Source organism: Marmota marmota, unplaced genomic scaffold (assembly GCF_001458135.2).
Source record: "Marmota marmota marmota unplaced genomic scaffold, marMar, whole genome shotgun sequence".
NCBI classification, from domain to species: domain Eukaryota; kingdom Metazoa; phylum Chordata; class Mammalia; order Rodentia; family Sciuridae; genus Marmota; species Marmota marmota.
In genome coordinates this window covers 38,580-60,712 of record NW_025999928.1, presented here as the reverse complement: position 1 = coordinate 60,712, position 22,133 = coordinate 38,580, and the positions used below count along the sequence as shown (strand labels likewise).

The window sequence follows — 22,133 nt, the reverse complement described above, 5'->3', positions numbered from 1 at the left end:
ATCAGACATTCTGAATTCAAAGGAATCCTATTTTAAAATATTGTCTGAAGTTAGCCAGGCACAGAAAGAAACACTGTGTGATTTCATTTATATAGGGAATCTAAAAAAAATTGTTAATATAGAAATTGATAGTAGAAGGGTGGATATCAGAGGCCAAGGTGTGTACACCGGAAGAAGAGATGGGATTTATCAATGAGTACAAGACAGGGTCTCATTGAGTTTCTTAGTGCCTTGCAGTTGCTGAGGCTGACTTTGATCTGTCCATTGGATCGTCTTGTCTCAGCCTCCCAAGCTGCTGGAATTACAAGCATGTGCCACCACACCTGGCTGACAGTGTGCATCTTGATGAAATCAACCTCCATGTTCTGGTTATGGGCTTGATCTGTAGATTTATAAGATGTACCATTGGGGAAATTGGGGTAAAGGAATCTATATCTCAAAATAAAATTTAATTAAAAATCTTGCCCAGATGTGATTGTAGACCCTTGCTTTATGTTTGCAATAAAAATTAAAAAGCATAGATTATGCTCTTAAAAATAAAAATATTAATAAGAGAGAATTACATATTAGGATGAAGAATTATTTGAAAGGTAGGGAGAATTAAATAGGGGGGCTTATGCAAGTATAATAAAACACAAAGTAAAAAAATAAAATATAAAACTAGAATTGATATTTAATGAATTAACATCTAATTTCCCCTGCTGGTTAGAGACTCTCAACATTTTCTCTTAAAGAATTGGTTATTGAACTTACTTAAGCTGTTTTTTTTTTTCTTTTGTTGTCATTCATTCTTAAACTTAGTAATTCTTTCTGTTCCTGTTTTGTTGCACTTTACTCCATGCATTTAAGGACTTAATTTATTAGTTTTCCTCCTTTTGTAACAAGTTTAAACAAATAATTTACTTCCTGATTATAATCTTTGCCATTTACCAGAAAGCATTACATGTGATGCTCGCTTGTAATTATTTTCTACTTAGTCTGTAATTTCATTTTTTTACTTGCTTTGTAACTGCAACATATTTAAGAGATTATTCTCAATACCTATATTTCCTCTTTATTTTTTGTTTATATTCTTCATTGCAAATATTGTTAATATTTATGTTACATTTTGGCCAGGTAATTCAGTATAACACCATTTACGATTTGAGGGCATTTTATGAATGTAAGCCACTGTCTTCAGGAAAATATTCATATTCCTGGCCTCCTTCAGAGCTGCAAGTTCTGTCCTTCCCATTGTTCAAGAAAGGACAGAGAAAGGGTATAGGCTGACCTTCACCTGTTTTCCATTTTTGTTACAGGCAAAGAATATTGTCTATTTCATTAACCTTTCTGAGGCAGAGAAGGGATGGCCTCTAGAAGCAGGTGAAATTTATTTCTTACCAAGAGATCTAGGAGGAAGATTTGTCCCTGCTACGGACCTCAGGACCTAACCAGTACCTTGCTTCCAATTCCAAAACTTTGCTATAAGGAAGCAAGGGTAATTTCTGTCTCTATTATGAAAGAGTAACTGACCCATCCTGCAGCTGATATTTAGGATAGTGAGGGAGCAGGTGAAAAGATGGTTTGAGCCAAGGTCTGAATTTTAAGGGTTTCCCCACATTGAAAAGGCCTGGTAAATTTTAAACTTTTTATTTAATGAAAAAAATAGAGCTTTTAAATTCTGAGAAGTGTTAAAGACCCAGGGTAAACAAGAAGGGCATTGTCAGGCTCCCTACAATGACTGATCATCTTTTAGAATTTAAAAAAAAAATCATCTTTTAGTATGCAAGTAGCAGTCAGAGTTAAAAAAAAAAAAATTCTTGTCTTTTTAAGGAACAGTTCTGGATACATAAAATTCTTACCCCAGTGCAGAACACAGGGAATACTACTATATATTAGAAATAATATTTACTGGCAATGTCAAAAAAGGGTTTCTTAAAGAGAAATTATTTTCATCAGAGGATGTATTATGAACACTTGGAGGCTTTTATCTCAAGAACTAGATTATCCCCTTGGGGGAAATTTCTACTTCTTGTAAGTACAGGAGTAATATGTTCTGTTTGCATACAATAGTCAAATCTCAGAACCCAGTGTCTTCAGCAAGTGGGAGGACATTTAGGGGCTCCTGGCATATGTGCATGCAGGTGAAGCTTGAATGGGACACAGGCTCCATGGAGTGTAGGGAAACTCGATGACTCTGAAGTAATACCTGACATATTCTCTGGGAGTCTGACATTGTCTCTCATCCACCTAACACTTGTAAGACAACTTGAGCCAGGACAGCCAATTTCTTGGTTGCAGGAGCAGGGACTTGACCCTTCCTCTTCCTCCACTTGCTGTGGGTCAGAATCAGTCCCATAGTTGAAAGGTTGTCCCTACTTAGGCTTTGCCTAGGATTGTGCAGTTCCTCCTTCTGCTGGCTCAACTCCAAGACCTCACATTCTTATGTGCCAGTTTCTGTTTCAGGATCTTGTCAAAGAGTACCTTGAGCTCATGGGCTTCAGGAGGCTGATAGCTCATAATTAATGCTCTACTTCCAACTCAATCTTAGGGCTGCACAAAATTAGGGCTGGATGAACTTATCTTTTTCAGGACACTTTCTTGTCCTGTTTTTGACCTGCTGGAAAACAACAACAGCCAGAGTAAACCAACCAACCAACTGACAAACAAAACAAAAAACCTACTGTGTCTTTTTTTTTTTTTTTTTTTGTAAGTCATACCTAGATGCATTTTACTTTCTTTCTTTCTTACTTTAGAAAATTTATTTATTTATTGTAATTAGGTATACATGACAGCAGAATGCATTTTGATTCATTGTACACAATTGAAACACAACTTTTCATTTCTCTGGTTGTACTGATGTAGTGGATGTAGCATCGCACCATATGTACAGTCATACGTGTATCTAGGGTAATGATGTCCATCTCAGTCCACCATCTTTCCTGCCCCAACGCATGTCTTAAACTTTCAGGAGAAAAATGGTTACTTCTGTGACAAGGACTTGGAATCCTCTTTCTCTTTTCTGTCCTCTGCAGGATTATTCTTCCTTACTGCTCTGGATGACTCTAACCCTGAGTTCTCACCTCTGTATTTTACTCTTTTGCATCCTGGAGGGCTCACTCTCCTCTCAGCTGGTCAGAAGCTTATCCTGGCACTTGCATAAGACTTGCTTAGGGACCCTGGGTGCCTGCTTTGCAGTGTGCTAATCCCTGAGTCATCCAGGTTGACATTGAGTTTCTGGAAAGCTGCCAGTTCCCCACTGGAGACGCTGTGGAAGTGAGTCAGTGAGGAATCAGAAGTCAAGCTGTCTGAAGGAAGGGACGAGTTGCTGGGAGAGCCTGGTTATGTGACTCAAGTTTCCAGTTTAAATTTTAATTCACTAGATAGCTTTTTTTTTAAGGTCTGATAATATAGGATCTTCAAGAATGGATATTCTTGGTGGAGTATGTTCAGTGGTCAAGGTATTTTCTACTTTACTGACATTCATATTTGTCATTTGGGAGCTTCCCAACTTGCTGGTTGTCAGGATACCACTATCTTGTGATTGAAGAGATACAGAGCCCAGAGGCCTTGAATATCTGCCTGGATATGTTGGATGTTGAAAAATGTTCTGAATTCTTCCCCATCATCCTTTTTTTCTGAAGAACTTATATTCTATGGATGGAATTTACCCTTTCACCCTTTGATTCATATATTTCTCATTCTAGCCTTCTTGGCTGCTTTAAGCTCTAGCTATTGGCTGGTACAGTCTTTTTCTTTCTTAATTTGTTTATGATGCTATGTATGCAGGGTAAAAAGAGTCTGTGACATCCTCAAGTGTCTGGAAGTTTTCTGTAAGCTAATGATCTGTACCAGATGGCAACTGCCCAGTCCTCCCTTGCCCATAGATGTGATGGCAGAGGGATGATCCAGACAGGGAACTGATGTTTTTGCACCTTCTTGTCTCCATGAAAATCTTTAGTGTTTTGCCTAAGGGGTCTTGTTTCCCCACCCCCAAATTATGGTTATAAGATGAAGAAAAGTCAGTTAAGGAAGAGGCCATGTTTTAGCTTCTCTCAACATAATGGAATTTTATAGATTCAAAAACCTTTAGGGGACAACTCCATCTCTGACTCACTGGAAACCTTAGAATTTTGGCTTTTAACGTCTGTTATGTTTTGTAATGAAGGAAAGTTCCAGAATGGTAATATGGTAATAGATCCTACCCAACAGGGGTGTCAAATTTCTTTTTTCAGAGAAGGCAATTATTGTCCTCAGGAAGTCATTAAAGACACATAGCTGTAGGGATCCTATCCACGGTTATCTGCCAGAAATCCTGCATAAATGTGAGAAGGATATGTATTTAATCCTAATCTAAGTTCCTCTTTGAGAAACATGGTAATTCATTTTGAGTCATTTCTTGAGTTATGTACCCAGTCACTTTTTGACTCAGACAGCCTCAAACCCTTCACTAGAAAACATTCTGAGACCACTGATGCATTATATAAAGGGAACTTCCTCAGGATATGCACAAGATTCTTTGCCATGCCCCTTCTTAGCTGAAGCTTTGTTGGGATCCTCTGATGGAAACTTTCTGGTGAATCATTTCTATCTTTCCTAGATACTTGATCCTGTAGTCCTGAAGTTCAGAGGGTTGCAAGTTAGTCAATTTTTTTTTAAATCACTATGAGAATATACCTGTCATGATCAATTTGTAAGGAGGAAATATTTATTTTGGCTCATGATTTTAGTCCATGGTTGTTTTATAATGCCACTTTGGGCCTTTGGCAAGGCAAAATAACATGGTGGGAAGTGCATGAAGATGCTCACCTCATGGCGGCTGGGAAGAAAAGAGGGGAGAGGAAGGGAGCAGGTTCCCAGTATCACCTTCAAAAGTATCCCAATGACCTAATTTCCTTCCATTAAGCCCCACCTCCTAAAGGCTTCTCCATCTCCCAGTAGTTCCACAAACTAACAACCAAGCCTTTAGAACATAACCCTTGGGGGACATTTAATATCAAATGATTATGTCTGCAGTTGTGCTGAGATGGTTCTCTTGATTTTCACTAAGGTTCCTTCAATCCTATAAATCCTAGATTACTATGGGTTCAGAGGTAATAGCATGGGATTAATCTTTCTGGAACATTAAGCTACAAGATCTCATGGACTTCAATGCTGCTATAATAATGGCCAGGAGAGATGGAGACTAGAACATAGACTTGGGAAGACTGTCTGATGAATGAAATATTGGGAGTCAAAGAGCAAATTGCTTCTTTTCATTTTGAGTGCTGAATGACTAAACCTTGCAAATTATTTGTTTCTGCAGTACGGCAGCTTTAGTTTGGATCTGAAATGTCCCCCACAGGCTCATGTATTTCAGGTAAGTCCCCACCTAGTGACTTATTGGAAGCTGGTGGAAACTTTAGGAAGTGGAACCTAGTTGGAAGAAATAGGTCACTGAGTCATGCCTTTGAAGACTAAATTTTGTTCCTGGACTTTTATGGCTTTCTCTCTTTGCTTTCTGCTACTGAGGTTAGCAGCTTTGCTTTAACACACTCTCTTGCCATGATGTTTCTGCCTCACTACAGGCCCAGAAACAGCAGAGTCAAAGGACCATGAATTAAAACTCTGAAACAACCAAAATAAATCTTTCCTCCTTTAAGTTGATTTTCTCAGGGGTTTTGTCACAGGGATAGAAAGCTGACTAATAGAAAATTGGTACTGGGAGTAGGGCCATTGCTTTAGTTATATCTGATCATGATGTCAGAAAAGGTTTAGAGTACTGTAACAGAGTTTAATGGGAGAGTTTGGTGGGAATTCAGAAGGCCAGAATGGCGATAAGAATGCAGTCAGTAAAGATTATGCTCACGAGGTGTCTGATGGAAATGAGGACTCTATTGAGAATTAAACTAGACACCATTAATATATTTGGGCAAAGAACTTGTCTACATTTGGTCTATGCACTGGTATTTTGTGCGAGGCCATGTTTAAAGGTAATGAACTAGTTTATCTGGCAGATAAAATGTGAAGGCAGCACAACATTCAGGCTGTGGCATGGGTAATCTAGATGGTTTTAGACAGATTTTAGGGAGAGAATTGGGAGGAAAATCAGAGCAGAAAGATTTTTTGAAAACCTTGCAGTTTGACCAGAAAAGGAGTTATGTAAAGTTCTTTCCAAGAAAGAGAGAGGGAAGCAGAAGTTGTTGGATATATTTGCTAAAGGGATGATCACCATTAAAAATAAATCAAATATTTTGCACTGTAACAACAGGAAAGATGTCTTGATGGGTCTCAGGTTATCAGTGAGACACTACTTCTTCCATGGTCAAAGGCATAAAAGTATAAATATTTCATTTGACAAGAGAGCACCTAGGTGCCCTGCTCCCACAGGGCCATCTAGGAAGTTTATTCCTCAGGTTTCATTTCACCTTGTTCAACTATCCAGTCTCTCCAGGACTGTTATATCTGGGCTCAAGGGGGCCTAACCACTGCTTGGTCTGGCAGCGAATCTTGGCATCATCCATATGGTGTTGCTGGCTTTGCAGGCATAAAGAATGCAAGAGTTGTGAGTTCCACCAAGATTTCAAATGAAGGCCTTGGAGGCCAGGAAAAGTGTGGCTGAAATGGAACTCATTCAGATAGTTCCTGAGAAGATGTTATATGAAGCTATAAGAGTGAAAATGAAGCTGCAATGAAGACCTCAAGAATTTAGAGATACCAAGGTACCAGGAATATCTGCTGAGGAAAGCTGCAGTGGAGCCAGCCCAAGAGTGTGACCAAGTGGGTTTCAGCCAGCAAGGCCATAAAGTCAGGATGCTCAAGTCCTATGAAGCTTACATCAAATACCAACAGGTGCCTCAGATGCTGGACATAGTTAGAGGATTTAATATTTTCTCAGCTAGTTTTCATCCTTGGTATTCTCCTATTCCTCTCATTTGGAATGGGGATGTTTACCCTGTGCTATTTTATGTTGACATAGTTAACTTCTTTTTTTTTTTTTTTTTAATTTTTGTAGGGGTTCATAGCTCAGAGTTTGCCTGAGACTCAAAGAAGAATTTGGACTTGGACTTTTAAGCACTTCTAGAACTATTAAGACTATGGGGAGGGACTGAATGTGTTTTGCATTGTGAAATGCTTATGAATCTTTGGGGGCAAGGGCATAATGTTATAGATTGAATCTGGAATATATACCAAAGGCTGTGTGTTAAAGGCTTGGTTCATTCCCAGCTGACAGAGTTATTAGGAAGTGGTGGAAAATTTAGTAGTTGGGACTTAGTTGAAGGAAGTAAGTCTCTGGGGGTATGCCTTTGGAGGGTACATTTTGTCCCTGGCCCCTTTTAGTTCTCTCTTTACTATTTGGCCACCAGAAGGTGAGCAAAAGTACCTGCCATGTTCTGCCTCTCCACAGACCCAGAAACAATGAATTCCAGTGACCATGAACTGAAACCTCTAAAACTTAAGCCAAAAAATAAATCTTTAAGTTGATTTTCTTAGGTATTTGCTCACAGAGATGTGGAGGTAACACGCATGTCCTTCCAGGGGTTGATCTTCAATTGAAATGTGAAAGTCAGCTTTATTTTAGAATCTATGGAATGATACCTTATAGTCCTTATTCTGGGATGAAGATGACTATGAGTAGGGATTGAAGGTGAGCATGGGAATGGAAATGAGTATGAGATAGGATCTGGTATTGAATCTTGGTTTGAGGAAAGCAATAGGAATGGAATGTACATTAGTGAGGGAAAGTGGATGGGACAGAGGCAGTGAGGGAGACCTTTAATCCTCCATTTAGAGGGCAGGAACATTACATATGCCACTGAATAAAACAAGAGTGAGATTCTAGGGGGTGACTGCTCCTAGAACCCTGTGGAGTATCCACTATGGACCTTCTGTGTAGCAGGGGAAGACCCCAGAAGATCTGACTACTGTTTTAAGTTTCCTCCCAAAGTCTTCACATATAATAGCTGCCAATGAAGATACAGATGCCTTTATTTAGCTTTAATTTCTTCTGCTTGTCAACAAGTGACTGCAATGAGTTCCTTGAATATCTGCTGGTATTCAAACCACATTTGTCTTGAAAAATTTTCTTCTTCTTTCCCCCCTACACTCTAGCAAGTTGTTCTCTTTGTCTCTCAAATAGTGCCAGAATATTCAAGCCAAAGAAATTAAAGCTACTGGACTCCATGTGCTTGGTATCAGAATCTCCCTGGAGACAAGTCTCAAGTAGTTGGAGAGGAAAATGCTCATGCTGAAAATGAGATGTGGTAATCTTGGGATAACATGTTCCCGGTGGGGGTTAGCCACTGGCAGAATTCTGACATTGTCGTGCTTTAATGATCAGTGCCTTTGAGAGTTGGTTATATAAATATACAAACCAGCAGATATATCCACTAGAGACAAAGTGGTCTTTCATTAGAGAACAGGTTCTTCTTCCTGAGTATGATTTGGTGGGAGACAGGGAAGCAGAAGTTGTTGGAATAGAAAGTGGTTCACTTGGAATTTCAAATCCAAGGGAGGAATCAGCTCTGGGGACTGAGTGGTGAGGGTGAAAGTTGGTTAGCTAAGGGGTGACCTTGTTAGGTGAGGGAATTAAAGGGATAGTGGAAAAGACTGAAGCTTGGTATTTTGTCTACTGTAGGGAATGCTGAGAGTGTGGATGTCAGGATGTTTGACAACTCAGTCATATAAGCTTCAGAAGACAAAGAGACATAGAGGGTGCAGCATAAGGGACTCTTTGGACAGCAGGTAATTGATCTTAGCATTTTCTCACAGAGGAATGCAGATATGATAATTAACAAAATGTGGATGTTAAAGATGCTAGTTCACAGGGTTGCATGAGATAGTAAGTACAAAGCTGTATCTAGAACAAAAACATGGAAAGGAAGGGCCCATTGGCCTGGTTGGGCTGGAACCACCTGAAACCTGCTAAATTCTTCTCATTGTTCCATATCCATAATTTCACAACACACTCTATAACCTTCCTGTTGCTATAGTTGCCCTTCTCAAAACAAGAGAAGGCTGCATTGAATCCTTGGGTACAGCATCCTAAAAAGGGAAGCAGAATAGAAGGGAAATGGTTAACCAATCACTTTATCATAACAGTGAGCAGTTTTCTCCCTTTTTCTGTTCTCTAAACATGTTTTTTTTTTTGACCTGGAAAGACAGGAAAATGTTTAATTTGTAATGCAGGTAGAAACACAAAGTTCCTTTGTGGAGGAGGAAAAAGACCTCTAGAATGAAAACTATAGAACACTGAGGAAAGAAATTGAAGAAAACCTTAGAAGATGAAAAGACCTCCTATATTCTTGGATATGCACAAATAATATTGTCAAAGTAGCCATATTTCCAAAAGTATTACACAAAGTCAATGCTTCCTCATTAAAATACCAGTGACATTCTTCACAGAACTAGAAAAACAGTTCTGAAATTTATATGGAGGAATAAGAGATTCAGAATAGCTAAAGCAGATCTGAGCAAGCTCTTCTTGGCATGAAACCACCATTTGACTCAGTTAGCCCATTCCTTGGTACATATCCAAAAGATCTAAAAATACTATAGAAATGCAGCCACTATATTATATATACTATACTATACTATTTTAATGTTTATACCAGCACAGTTCACAATAGCCAAGTTATGGAACCAGCCTAGGTGTTCATTAATAGACCAGTGGATAAAGAAAATTCTGGAGGCATCACAATACTGGACCTCAAATTGTAATATAGAGCTATAGTAATAAAAACAGCTTGGTATTTGAAAACAGACATGAAGACCAATAGAACTTGATAGATGGCACAGAGACAGAACCATATAAATATAGTCATGTGATACTTGAAAAATTTGCCAAAAAACATGCATTGAAGAAAGCATGTGGTGCATTCACAAATGGTGCTGGGAAAACTGGATATCTGTATGTACAACATTGAAATTTGATCCCTATCTCTAACCTTGCACAAAAGACAATTTGAAGTGGATCAAAGACCTAGGAATTAGACCAGAAACACTACAACTGTTAGAGCAAAATGTGGGCTCAACACATCAACATATTGGCACAGGCAACAACTTCATTAACAAGACTCTTAAAGCATAAAAAATAAAACCAAGAATTAATAAGTGGGATGGCTTTAAATTAAAAAGCTTCTACACAGCAAAGGAAACAAAGATGGAAAGAGAGAATCTACAGAATGGGAGAAAATCTTGGCCACCTGCTCCTCAGGGCATTAATATCCAGAATATACAAGTAACTCAAAAAAATTTAATACCCCCCCCCCACCAAATAACCCAATTAATAAACAGAAACTTCTGAAAAGAAGAAATACAAATGGTCAACAAGTATATGAAAAAATGTTGAATATCTCTATCAATTAGGGAAATGAAAAAACTACATTGAGATTTCATCTCACTCTAGTCAGAATGGCAATTAATAAGAATATAAAAATTACAAATGTTGGTGCAGATGTGGGGAAAAAGTACTCTAATACATTGTTGATAGGACTGTAAATTAGTACAACCACTAAAGGAGTTTGGAGATTCCTCAAAAGACTAGGCATAAAACAACCATACGACCCAATTATTCCACTCCTCAGTATACATCCAAAAGATCTAAAACCATACTATAGGAATGCAGCCACTTAATGTGTATAGCAGTGCATTTCACAGTAGCCAAGCCATGGAACCAGCCTAGGTGTCTATCAACAGACCAATGGAGAAAGAAAATGTGGTATATATACACAGTGGAGTTTTACTTATTTGTAAAGAAGAATAAAATTATGGGATTTGCTGGGAAATGGATGGAACATCATGCTAAATGAAAAAAGTCTGACTCAAGGCAGTCAAGGGTTGATTGTTTTCTCTCATATGTGGAAGCTTAACTGAAGTAAGGAGAAGAAAAAAGAGAGGGAAAATCCTATGAAAATAGTAGATCAGTGGAGAAGAGGAAGGGAATTCAGGGAAGGGAGAAGGAACTGGAAAAGGGAAGCACAAAAATGTGAAATGAATCTAGCCAAAGTTTTCTTTGTATATTTATATATAAATATAGCACAGTTAATTTCACCATCATGTTTATCCATAAACTATAAATAAATAGAAGAAAGATAAGAGGAGAAAAGAGAATGGGGGTAAGGGGAGGAGAGAGAAAGGGGAAGTACTAGGGATTAAAATGGAGCAGGAAACTAGTATGGAGGCACCAGCGGCCATGCTTCCCCGGCACTTCGGGGTCTCTATGGAGAAGAGGCTCGCCGGTGACCCGAGCTGCTGAGCTTTCGCCGCCTCGCGCTTGGCGCGCTGCTCGTGGGGGGCCCTGCGTGCGGCCGCCTGGGTGCTAGGGGTGCGGTCGGGTAAGGGGCGCTCCCGCGGGGCCTTGCTTCCGCTCGTGCCCTGCTGCCTGAGCTGCCAGGCCGAGCGCTGGTCGCTGCGCCCGGCCGCGCTTGCCCTGCGGCTGCCCAGAGCCGGCCCACGGAGCCACTGCTCAGGCGCGGGCAAAGCGGCCCCCGGGCCTGCGGCAGGAGGGGACGCCGCCGCGGAGGCCCCGGGCGGCGGGTGGGTCCCGGCGAGCGCCCCCAGTCCGTATGAAAATCCATGGACAATCCCAAATATGTTGTCAATGACAAGAATTGGCTTGGCCCCAATTTTGGGATATTTGATTATTGAAGAAGATTTTAATGTTGCACTAGGAGTTTTTGCTTTAGCTGGGCTAACCGATTTGTTCCACTTACTTATATGATAATTTCAAGAGATGTAATGTTGATTGCTGCTGTTTTTTATGTCAGATATCGAACTCTTCCAACACCGCGAACACTAGCTAAGTATTTCAATCCTTGTTATGCTACTGCTAGATTAAAACCAACGTTCATCAGCAAGGTAAACACAGCAGTTCAGTTAATCTTGGTGGCAGCTTCTTTGGCAGCTCCAGTTTTCAATTATGGTGATAGCATTTACCTTCGGATGCTTTGGTATTTTACAGCTTTCACCACAGCTGCATCAGTTTACAGTTATTATCATTATGGTCGGAAAACTGTTCAGGTGATAAAAGGCAGATGAGAGTCACCCATCACCATTAGCAAGGAAGCAATACACATCATCCGTGGCAATGCCAGCGAAAATCTACAGGAGTTTCCCTATTTTGGTGTTCAGCTTGTAAAAGGACTTGTCAGAACAAACCATGTCATCAAAATTGAAGTAATGTGCATTGAAAATAAGCTTGATCATGGGCATATGCAGAATTTCCAATGTATTTTTAAGTATAAATAAAACTATAATTTAGAATTTTTAATCTTAGGTTTCTTGAATATAAAGAGATGAATTATTCCAATTATTGTCAGTCCTTTTTTATGTTTTTTAAAAATATAGTTCAGAGCATGGAAACTGAAGTGTTGACACCTGTCTCTAGAATCTAAGTTGCTCATGAAGCCATAGGGACTTGCCTGGGATTAAATATATATCTTATATAACTTGGCTATTCATTTTTATGTTTGATTTTTAGATTCATGTATACATTAACAGTTCATGTGGTTATTATTTGGTCATTTAGGGTAGTGAGAATAAAGCAAAGTTGTAAAGAGATAAGTGTGGTAAGTTTTAAAAATAAATAAGATCAAACAAAATAGAAGGTATTGAAGCTCATCTCATGTTCAGTAGTCTTCCAGCCTCTCAGGTGCCTAATAGTTCATATATCAGGATATAACAAGTAACAAAGATAGTTGAAATATGAAAACTTGTCCATTAGTCTTTCATCTAAAAGCAGTGAGTTACATTATGCCTTCCAACTGTGTTTCTAACATTACAATATTTGTATGATATTGGAACCTGTACTCATATATTGTGTAAATAATATGAAACTGTATATTTTTCAAAGATTTTTTAAACTTTGGGAAATCTTCTTTTGTTAAGATGTTAAAGGAATAAAAGCTGGAAAAAAAATAAAACTGTACCTTCAAAAAAAAATAAAAATAAAATAAAATGGAGCAAATTATAGTCCATGATTTTAAAATTATGTCAAAATGAACCCAATATAATGGACAGCTATAATGCACTAATTTAAAAAAAAAATAAAAATAGGTCCCTTGGTAGAAAATGCTTTAGAATATCAAAATCTGAAAGCCATAGAGAAGGTCAAATGGCCAATGATAACAACAAATCTCACATATGTATGTGGTTGTGATGCTTGAAACCACCATGTGAATCATGAAGTTAGTGGTTTCCTCACAGATGAGTCTGAGCTCCTAGGAAATAAAGTTTTACTTTACGCATCAGGAGGGAGAAGTTCTGAACCCAAAGCAACCAGGAGTTCTTCCTTGACGTCTCTCATGGCCACCAGTTGGGTAGCACCCATTGCCAGGGTCTTGCTAACTTGTTCAAGCTGGTCTTGAATTTGTAATCCTCCTGCCTCAGCCTCCCAAATTGCAGGGATTACAGGGTGCACCACCATGCCTGGCTTCCTATCCCTTTTTTATCATCTAGAAACAATCTTTAAAGATCCTTTACTGTTTTAAAAATTTTATTGAAATATAGTTCACATACCATAAAATTCACCAACGTAAAGTATGTAATACAATGATTTTTAGTGTGATCATTAGAGTTGTGCATCTATCACCAGGGTCAATTTTAAAATATTTTCAGAATTTCAATGTCTCCCACCATTTATCTATTACTCTTCTTGCACATTTTCCCCTTGACTCTGTGCAACCATTAATCTATGTTCTGTCTCTATACATCTCCCTAATTTGGACATTTAATTGCCTCATATATGATCAGGATATCACTATCCATCCATGTTCTACCATGTATCAATAGTTTTCACATTTAACCCACATTGTACTACGTATGAATACTTTTGTTATTGAATAAAATTCCATTATATGGACATACCACATTTTGTCTATCCATTCATTGGTTTATGGATATTTGTGTTTTTTCCACTTTTTGGATATTATGAATAATCCTATGCATATGCATGCATAAGTTATTATGTGGATATATAATATCATTTCTCCTGGGAATATACATAGGAGTAGAATTACTAAGTTGTGGGTCAATTGTGTTGGTCATCTTGAAGAAATGACAGACTATCTTCCAAAAGTATTACACTTTTGCATTCCAACCAGCAATGAATACAACTTTCTGATTTCTCCACATATTCTCACATACTTCCTGATAGTCATTCTAGCCATCCTAGCAGGTGTGAAGAGTTATCTAATGATTTTGATTTGCATTTTTCTGATGACTCATGATGTTGAGCATTTTGTTATATAATCTGCTACAAAATGGCATTGAGGGAAAGAGATGAAATAAAAATATTTGGTTTGCTGGATTAAATGGAAACAATCACTGTCAATGAGTGACAAGAATTGTTTTCTTGTAAATAGTTTTTTATCCAGAGGTTCAATTTTTTATGCCTATACTTGTTTCATGTGATAGTTACTATGTGGTTAAAGGATTGACATATTGTACAGTTAATTCATAAGATTGCTGTTATAGTGAGGAATTTGCCCAATTGACTTCTCAGGGTTGAATAAAGGAGAAGAATGCATTGTCAAAATCCATAAATCTCTTGTTTAAAGCCAATGAAAAAAAATAAAGACCAGTTTATTAACACACCTGTACATGGACAGGTATGTTCTTAATGTGCTATCAAAAGACTGTGAGAACATTGAAAAAGGATACATAGCTTATCATCTGGAATGACTAATGAGATAGTTAAATGCACTTTGCTTCATAGTGTAAAAATGGGGTGCATCACAGATGCCAAATCCATAATTACAAAAGTTGAGTGGTAGCTATCAGAATGGTTATGTGGGTCTATCTGCTTTTGTATATCTTTAAACATTTTTGTAATAAAAAGCTTTTAAAAAGTAACATATTAATTTCCATATGACAAGAAGGAGGAGCTGATAACAATAGCTGGCAAGGATGTGTTTAGTCCATAAACTGGAGTTGAGCTGTTCCTCAATATAGATACTTCAGGAATTCCTTTCAGGTTAGGCCCTTGGAAGAAAATTTCTTTCTGTATAACAGGAAGAAATATAAAATGGGGGGAGGATGCATAGAGTATTTTTTTAAAGTTTATTAATACGAATTCCATGTGATGGCTTCTAGTACCTCTATGAACTGTGAGTCTAGAACATTGACTCAACAAGTAGAGATGACCCCACTTTGAAGAAAGTGTAGAGAGTTGGAATAAATGTGTCATGAGAGAATGGACTAAGGAATAGTGACCTAAGCTTCATGAGGTTTGTTTATTGAGAGTAAGTATACCATAATTATTTGGGGAATAAGTAAGTGAATTATTTCCACATAGTACGGGACCAACTATGACTTCACTGTGGTGAGAGTAAACCTGTTAGATTGAATCCAGTAGTGATCCATCACTTATAGGAAGGCATCCATGGGAAAAGCAGAGAGATGGGATTTTCCCGGACAAGGAGGATCAAATATATGGGATGAGGTTCAGTTGGAGTAGAGCTTTATTAATGTTGGTTACTTGATAGACAATTCTATGATGAAGAGGGAGGGAATGAAGACCTTTGTGGATAGAATGAGAAATGGAAAAATTTTTGACACCTCAGAATTTAAGAGCATAAACTAGAAGGATAGGGGGATGGTTCTGTTTTCTCAGATGGAGATGTTTTTCTGGTGATAAATTCTGTAAGTGTGTCAATAATTAAACTGGACCAAAGGTTAGAATCCTAAGGTAGGACAATATGGATCAAAGACCAGTTTATTAACTAGTCCATACATGGTGATTTTCCAGTTCCTCTACCAACTCCTTATCTGTTTATCCCAGGGACTCCACAAAATCTGTATGTCTTCTGCAACTCTGAGCTTTGAACACTGCTTTGAATTCTGACAAAGAAGATACTCTAGTTAGATTAAAAGGAAGCTGTGGTAGACAGCTTTTTGTTTTGATTTTGCCAACCAGAATTCACAATTTTTCCTGGAAAACCTATTCAAATATCCCCTAGGAAACTCACTCAATTTTGAGACTCAGTCTGTGCAAGAGGAGTCACCTTCATGTGTGTAGCATTCCATACAGGTCTGTGGTAAGCAGGTGAAAATCTGTAAACCTGGTGCATACTTCAGCATTCACTGTGGGATCAGGAGCTCAAAGTGATCTGAGAGATATATCATGGTTCCATCTAGCCCAGGAAGATCAATGGTGGCATTCTCATCCTCATAAGGGCAATATCTTGCATATTGTTATAAGCATGGGTAGAAAGAATGTACCAATGGCACCTTCCCTAAAGGTAAGGATGACATGTCTGTATTCAACCAATCAGCTGTCTTCTTGTAAAGAAGAGCCCCATGTTTACTTCTGCCAGTACAACATAAGCTCTGCAGTACCCTGAAAAGCCTCAGAGAAATGCTGGCAGAATCACACTGGGAAATGCAAGAAGATGCCAGGGTCAGGATGTGGGAATGATGGGGCATAAACCTCTCTTCCACCAACAATGTCATTCTTTACTCTCTGTGCATGTTTTTCTTACTTTCCGACTCACCCTAAGATATCTTTTCATTACTCTTAGCTTTATTTTACCCTAATTGATATTCTTAACACTGACAGTTGTAGGCAGGGACAGCAGAGACCCCTTTACTCTACAAAACCATCAACAACAGTCCAGGCAGATTGAAGAAATATTCATGAAGAGGGACCATTTGCCTTAGGTGATTTTCCAGTAAGGGAACCTCAATGGCAAGATAACAGTATGCTTCTAAAATACGTTACCATGCCCATGTGACAGGTTCTTAAGCAGCACCTCCTCTTCCCAGATGTTCTGTTAGCTTGCTTGAATCCACTTTGGCAATGCCCTAAATGCCCCCAGGAAAGGGTCATGCACCAGTGACAGGCTGATTGGTGACAAATTTTATTTAAAAAATGACTAAGTCATTTTATTCTAAGAAAATGTACTTCTCTCTACTTGATCAATGATGGGGGAAAGTGTGGACTGTCATACAATGCCATTAAGTCAAAGGTAAGAGGTTGGAAACTGCCACCTCCTCCAACTTCACAAGGGAGGGGAGGGGATTCAGGGGCAGGTAACATACCTTCAAGAAGAGCTCTAGGGAACTTGTCACCTTGCAAGCAATTATGGGCAAGGGTTAAACTGATTTTTTTTTTTCTTTCCGTAACCACAACCAATGGGGTGACCCCCAAACCATGCATTCAACACAATACAAAGAAAACTCTTGTAAGAACATTTATTGGGGACATTCAGTATTTCCATCAGGGATAATTATTATAGGAGATATTCCTTCTTGCAAATGGTGGATAAGAATTTTCTCTTTACAAATTAGGGAATAATAACCAAATTGGCTTCAGCACAGAAAGGGGCAACCAGAGACAACTGGCCCACTTGATGCCCACAGGTGAGACTTGAATGAGTCTTTCGATCCCTGTGGGGCATGGAGTTGATCCTTGTTACTTTAGAGCAAGGAGCCTTGTAATTGAAGGGATGCACCTGGACAAATTCTGCCTGGACCTCGAGTCCTGCCTTGGGCTGAGTTTTCCAGACTTAACAGGGGACAAATGTGGCTCTTGGGGGCAGGTGACATTGATTCCATGCCAGTGTCCACGTTTCTCCCCCAGGACCTTTTCACCGTCTCTCATGATTCTGGGGTTGTCAGTATTCCCAGTAAAGGCAGCTCTCCTTTGGACTAGGCCTCTGCCCTGCACAGGTGATGATGGGGAGCTGCCGTTTTCTGGGGAACCTTCTTGCCTTTTGCCTTTTATGTTAGGATAAAGCCATTGAAAAAAGTTCTTCATCTGGTTTCTGAGGCTTTCAGGAGGAGCTTGTCCCTTCAGTGACTGGGCTGAGCAGGACTTGCTCCCAAGTGTCTGCTCTAATGTCCTGTCTTGAGGGTGGTGGCTCCTCCTTCTGGGTTGGCATGTGCCCAACCCTGCATCCCCTCCACCAAGCTTGAGTGTTTTGGGTCCTGGAGGGGTCATTGTCTTAGCGGTTGCTGGGCAGTTCTTATCTTGGCCTTTGTGAAAGTCAAGCTTAGGGACCCAGGGTCCCTGCCCATGCTTCATGCTCTGTGTGTTGTCCAGGTGGACATGCAGGACCTGGGAAACTGCCATGTTCTTGCAGGCAGCACCCTGGTCATGTTTAAGGAAGGTCTTGGAAGTCAAGCTATTTGAAACAAGGGGTATGCCATTGCTATGGCCTTGTTTCTGGCTAGGTTCCCCCTTCTTCATTTTAGCCCTTAACTCACCAAGCAATGGATTGTTAAGATGTGACAATCCAGGGTCTCTCACAACTGGTATTTTGGGGGAATTTTCAGGAGTATAGACATCTGACACTGGGGAGCTTTCTGGCTTTCTGGTTGTCAAGACAGTGGGAGGTTTTGACTGACAAGCATAGAGCTCCTGTGCCTTCAATGTCTCCCTGGATTTCTCAGGTATCTTGGACATGGAAGAACTTCCCCAGGGCATCCGATTGCCCTGAGGCCTTGCTACACTGTAGCTGGAACTCAGTCTCTTAGGTCGTATTTCCTGAGATCCAACCCCAGCTTGCCTCATGGGCAGATTTGGGCTGCATTTATTGGCTGCTACAGGTGGTTTCTGATAAGCTTTGCCTATGATGCTCTGTGTCTGGGGCAGAACAGATGGTTTGCCATCCTTTATTCTGCGAAGGTCCTCTACATGCTCATGCTTGATCTCAAAGACTGTTTGTGTGAGGATCACCTGTTCTTTCTTGACCACGATTGAGGTGGCAAGGAGAGGACGATCTAGACTTTGAATTGCATTTTTGGTTTTCTCTTTGTCTCCATGAAAAGCATTAGATCTTCCTCCATGGGTCTTGGACATGCTGTGTTTAGAATCCACCCCAGAAATACGGGTGGCAGAAAAAGGAAACTTGGAGTGAGAAAAGGAGTGATATGAATCTTTTTCATTAAAGATCTCTAGGGATTCCTGAACCCTGTTGGGAAGGCCATATATCAACCTCTTATGAAACAGTGTAATGTGGTCTTCCATCATCCTCTTCTTGCAAGCATTGAGGAAGGAAATAGCCTGGGTCGTATTGACAGAGCTGTCCGTCCTGGTTGGTGCCAAAGGTTTGTGACTCGTTTGTCTGGTGGATTTCTCACTTACAGGCAATGCCATCTTGATAGAATGTCATGATCTATGCACAGTGTCAGGAATCTGACCCTCATTGATTTCCTGAAACTTCTTGCTCAGGTGGGAGTTCAAAGCGTTTTCAAGTTGTTTCTGAAGTGGATTCACCATTGAGGTACTTGGAGTTCCACCTGATGGACTCTGTAAGTGACCTTCTAGGTCCTTCCTTGAGGAAGACCCCAGAACATCATCTCTGTCACTCAGCACATGACGATTTTGCTCAATCTTGGTACCATCTCTCTGTGCCTTCCTCACTCCCATCTTTAGAGGAAGCATTCCTGAGCTCAGTTCATGGAGGTTTCTGGGTTGGCTCGAGCCCCCCTTATAAATTTATATCTTTGGTGCTCTGACTCTTATCCAAAGACTTTCTTGAGAGCCCACGACTGCTCTTTGACTCAGAGTTCTCAGGAATTTTTTCCAGAGGTCGCATCAGTGACAGGGATGCATAGACTCTGCGGGGCAGGCCCCACAAGTGTTGGATACGCCTCTTTCGAAGGTGGTGGTCTAGTTTCTTCTGAAGATCATCTGAGAGGGGATAATTTCCAGGAAGGATGGAGATTGCAACATGAGCTTTGGAGGATGGGTTAACCAACACAATGTTGGGAGCTGGAGGACAAAAGTCCTCCTGGGATTTGTGGACCACAGAGGGTAAACCCCACAGACTTTCCTGTGATTTTTGTGTCACATTGTATTCCAGGTCATGAATTTCAGATGGCACCAGAGATCGTGCCTCGTTCTTGTGTCCAAGATCACGCACTCCACAGATCCTAAACTGGTTTTCAGGAGGTGACAGAATTGGGAGTGGGGATTGAGGCTGAAGCTGGGTCTGGGCATGTTCAGGAGTGAGATGTTGGGGCTGAGGTTGGGAAGAGGTCTTGGGCAAGGGTTGAGGTTGGCTCACAGGCAAGAAGGCAGGTGGGGTATAGAGAAGGACTGGGGATTTGTGGGCTGTGGCATCATTGGATGCTGTATTGAAGCAGACAAAGGCTGAGGAATAATCACCTGAAGCTGGTACACTAGGGCTAAGGGACTTGGGGTGTAGAGATGGGACACCATAGAAAAGCTGGGTGTAGTTTTTCTGTAAATGATCCTCAAAGCTCCTAGGATAAGGGGACTGCTGATCCACCTGTGGTTCCTCTGATTTGCCTTTTTCGTTCCATGAAAGAAGAGAGATGGCCGAGTCCTGCTGATCAGCAGCTGACTCTGACCTTTTCTCTGAAGAAAATCCTTGGTAATTTGGCTGATGTTGTTTTGGAAAAGTTCTGCTTTCTTTTCCTTTTCTTTCCACTTGAGGACATCACCCCTCTTTTTGAGTTGTCGCTCCAGGCATGTCAGGACAGCAAGGGGCAGAAACCAGATGTTAGGAGTCTCCACACAGTAGGCTACAGTGTCTCCCCCAGATAAGATCTCAGAACTGAGGGCAGGAAATTGGTGTTTCACATCATCTTGTGCCAAATTGGAAGACAGCACATTCTTGGCAGGGGGCTCTGTGCTGGAATGGTCCATGCCTCCCACTGGAACAGAAGTGGGCAAGCCAGCAGGTCTGCTCACCACAGGCAGAGTGGCATCTTGTGGTAGAAGAGTGTCTGTTTCCTGAGTGGGATGTGGTGGGGGAGGGGGGAGGGAAAGTGATGGGGGTGGTAAAGGGTCTTCTGTGGCCTTGGAGTCCAAGGCAGGAAGAGGCTCTGGTGGCAGAGAGTCACTCAACGGGGAAGGTGAGAGAAGGTCAGCTGAGGGCATGACCATGTTAGGGGGAAGAGAGAATGAGGAAGGTGGAGAAAGCTTCAACAGAGAGGCTGGCAATAGTTCCCCTCCTGGGACTGAGGAGAGAGCAGGGAATTTGGAAGGTGATGATTTTCTCACATAACCTGTGGAATCCAAAGGTGTCTGAATACTTGCAACATCTTCCAAGGGTGCCAGAGATAGCAGATGACTGACCTCATTAAACATCTTACAGAGGTTGTCTGGACGTAACAGTTGCTGCAAGTTGTCTCTATCCTGATGTTGGCCCAGGGGGCTGTAAGGGACACAAAGTACAAAGCTCTAACAAGGACCATACAGGAAAAGGAGGTCTGCAGTCCTGTGGGTGAAACCTCCTACCCCCTTCACGTTGCCCATATCCTTCACCTCATAACACACTTTTTAGCACTTCCCAAGGCCTTCACTCACATACCTGTTGCTAGGGCTCCCCCTTCCTGTGAGAAGGCCATGCTGTACTGAATCCCTGGGGAATGCATAGAACATGTGAGAAAGGGACTAGGAATGAAGGAAAAGAAATGGGTAATCACCTTGTTATATCAGAAAACAGCTTCTTCAACTCCTGTGTTTCTCTCTGGCTCATTCTTGGACCTGGAAAACCAGGAGAGTGGGTTATACATAAGGAATGTTTGTACACAGTGATCACACAGGGATCCCTTTATAGGAAAAGCTTATTAATATCCAGGTTGGAAACCCCCAAGAATTTTGAAGACAAAGTCCAACTGGAGCAATAATCATTAAGAATGCTTTTATGTGTGTGGCTTCAGTGATGAAGTTCTTCACATAGTTAATCCCATTAGAGGCTCTGAACCAGCAGGTATAAGCATTGAATTCAGCAATTTCCTCAGAGATGGGTCTGATCACCCAGGAAATAAAAGTACATTGCACAATGTCAGGAAAAAGAAGTTCTGACTTCAAAGCAACCTGTAGTCCTGCTTCAACCTCCCATAGTCACCTATTAAGCAGCACCCATTGCCCATGTCCATCACTACTTTATTACCAGGATGAGCACAGTAGGGACCCTGAGGATTGTGTAAGGGGTACCACTGTCTCTCTCCTCTGAGGCTCTGTTTCCTGAGAGAGACTGTGGTTAGAAACTGACATCCTTAGGTCACCTTTAGAGTGTTCAGGTCAAATAAGAAGAAGCATACCTTTGAATGTTTTGCTTCTTCTCTTCTTGAATCTCTTCTTTTGCTGAGAACAAAAATAATTGAATCAGAGCCTGGGACTCACTTCAATTCTCCTTTTTCTAAGAAACTCAGCTATCCATTCTCTACAATTATTATTACTCTACACTTAATTAATA

The 22,133-nt window shown here is 40.5% G+C and overlaps 1 protein-coding gene, 1 long non-coding RNA gene and 1 pseudogene across 4 annotated transcripts; 2 read left to right on the top strand and 1 right to left on the bottom strand.

The window, feature by feature from the left end:
• The first annotated feature begins 2,808 nt into the window (after window positions 1-2,808).
• On the top strand, window positions 2,809-15,114 carry LOC107159481. Of its 3 annotated transcripts, none has more exons than XR_007346534.1 (4): window positions 2,809-5,338; window positions 6,504-8,222; window positions 8,597-8,703; window positions 14,462-15,114. It is a non-coding gene; the product is annotated as an uncharacterized LOC107159481 (long non-coding RNA). The 3 variants fall into 3 exon arrangements; XR_007346535.1 differs by lacking the exon at window positions 14,462-15,114 and having other exon boundaries at window positions 6,504-6,810; window positions 6,974-8,222; window positions 8,597-10,096; XR_007346533.1 differs by lacking the exon at window positions 14,462-15,114 and having other exon boundaries at window positions 8,597-10,096.
• Window positions 11,213-12,886, top strand: LOC125615929 (annotated as a pseudogene).
• Window positions 15,115-17,128: 2,014 nt separating the features above from the next.
• LOC107159468 (spermatogenesis-associated protein 31D1) lies at window positions 17,129-22,133 on the bottom strand. The gene is given in 5 exon segments (XM_048800412.1): window positions 17,129-19,330; window positions 19,401-20,360; window positions 20,456-21,086; window positions 21,358-21,418; window positions 21,979-22,133. Coding segments are annotated over 4 exon segments (3,603 nt in total). The 5' UTR covers window positions 21,411-21,418; window positions 21,979-22,133; the 3' UTR covers window positions 17,129-17,371.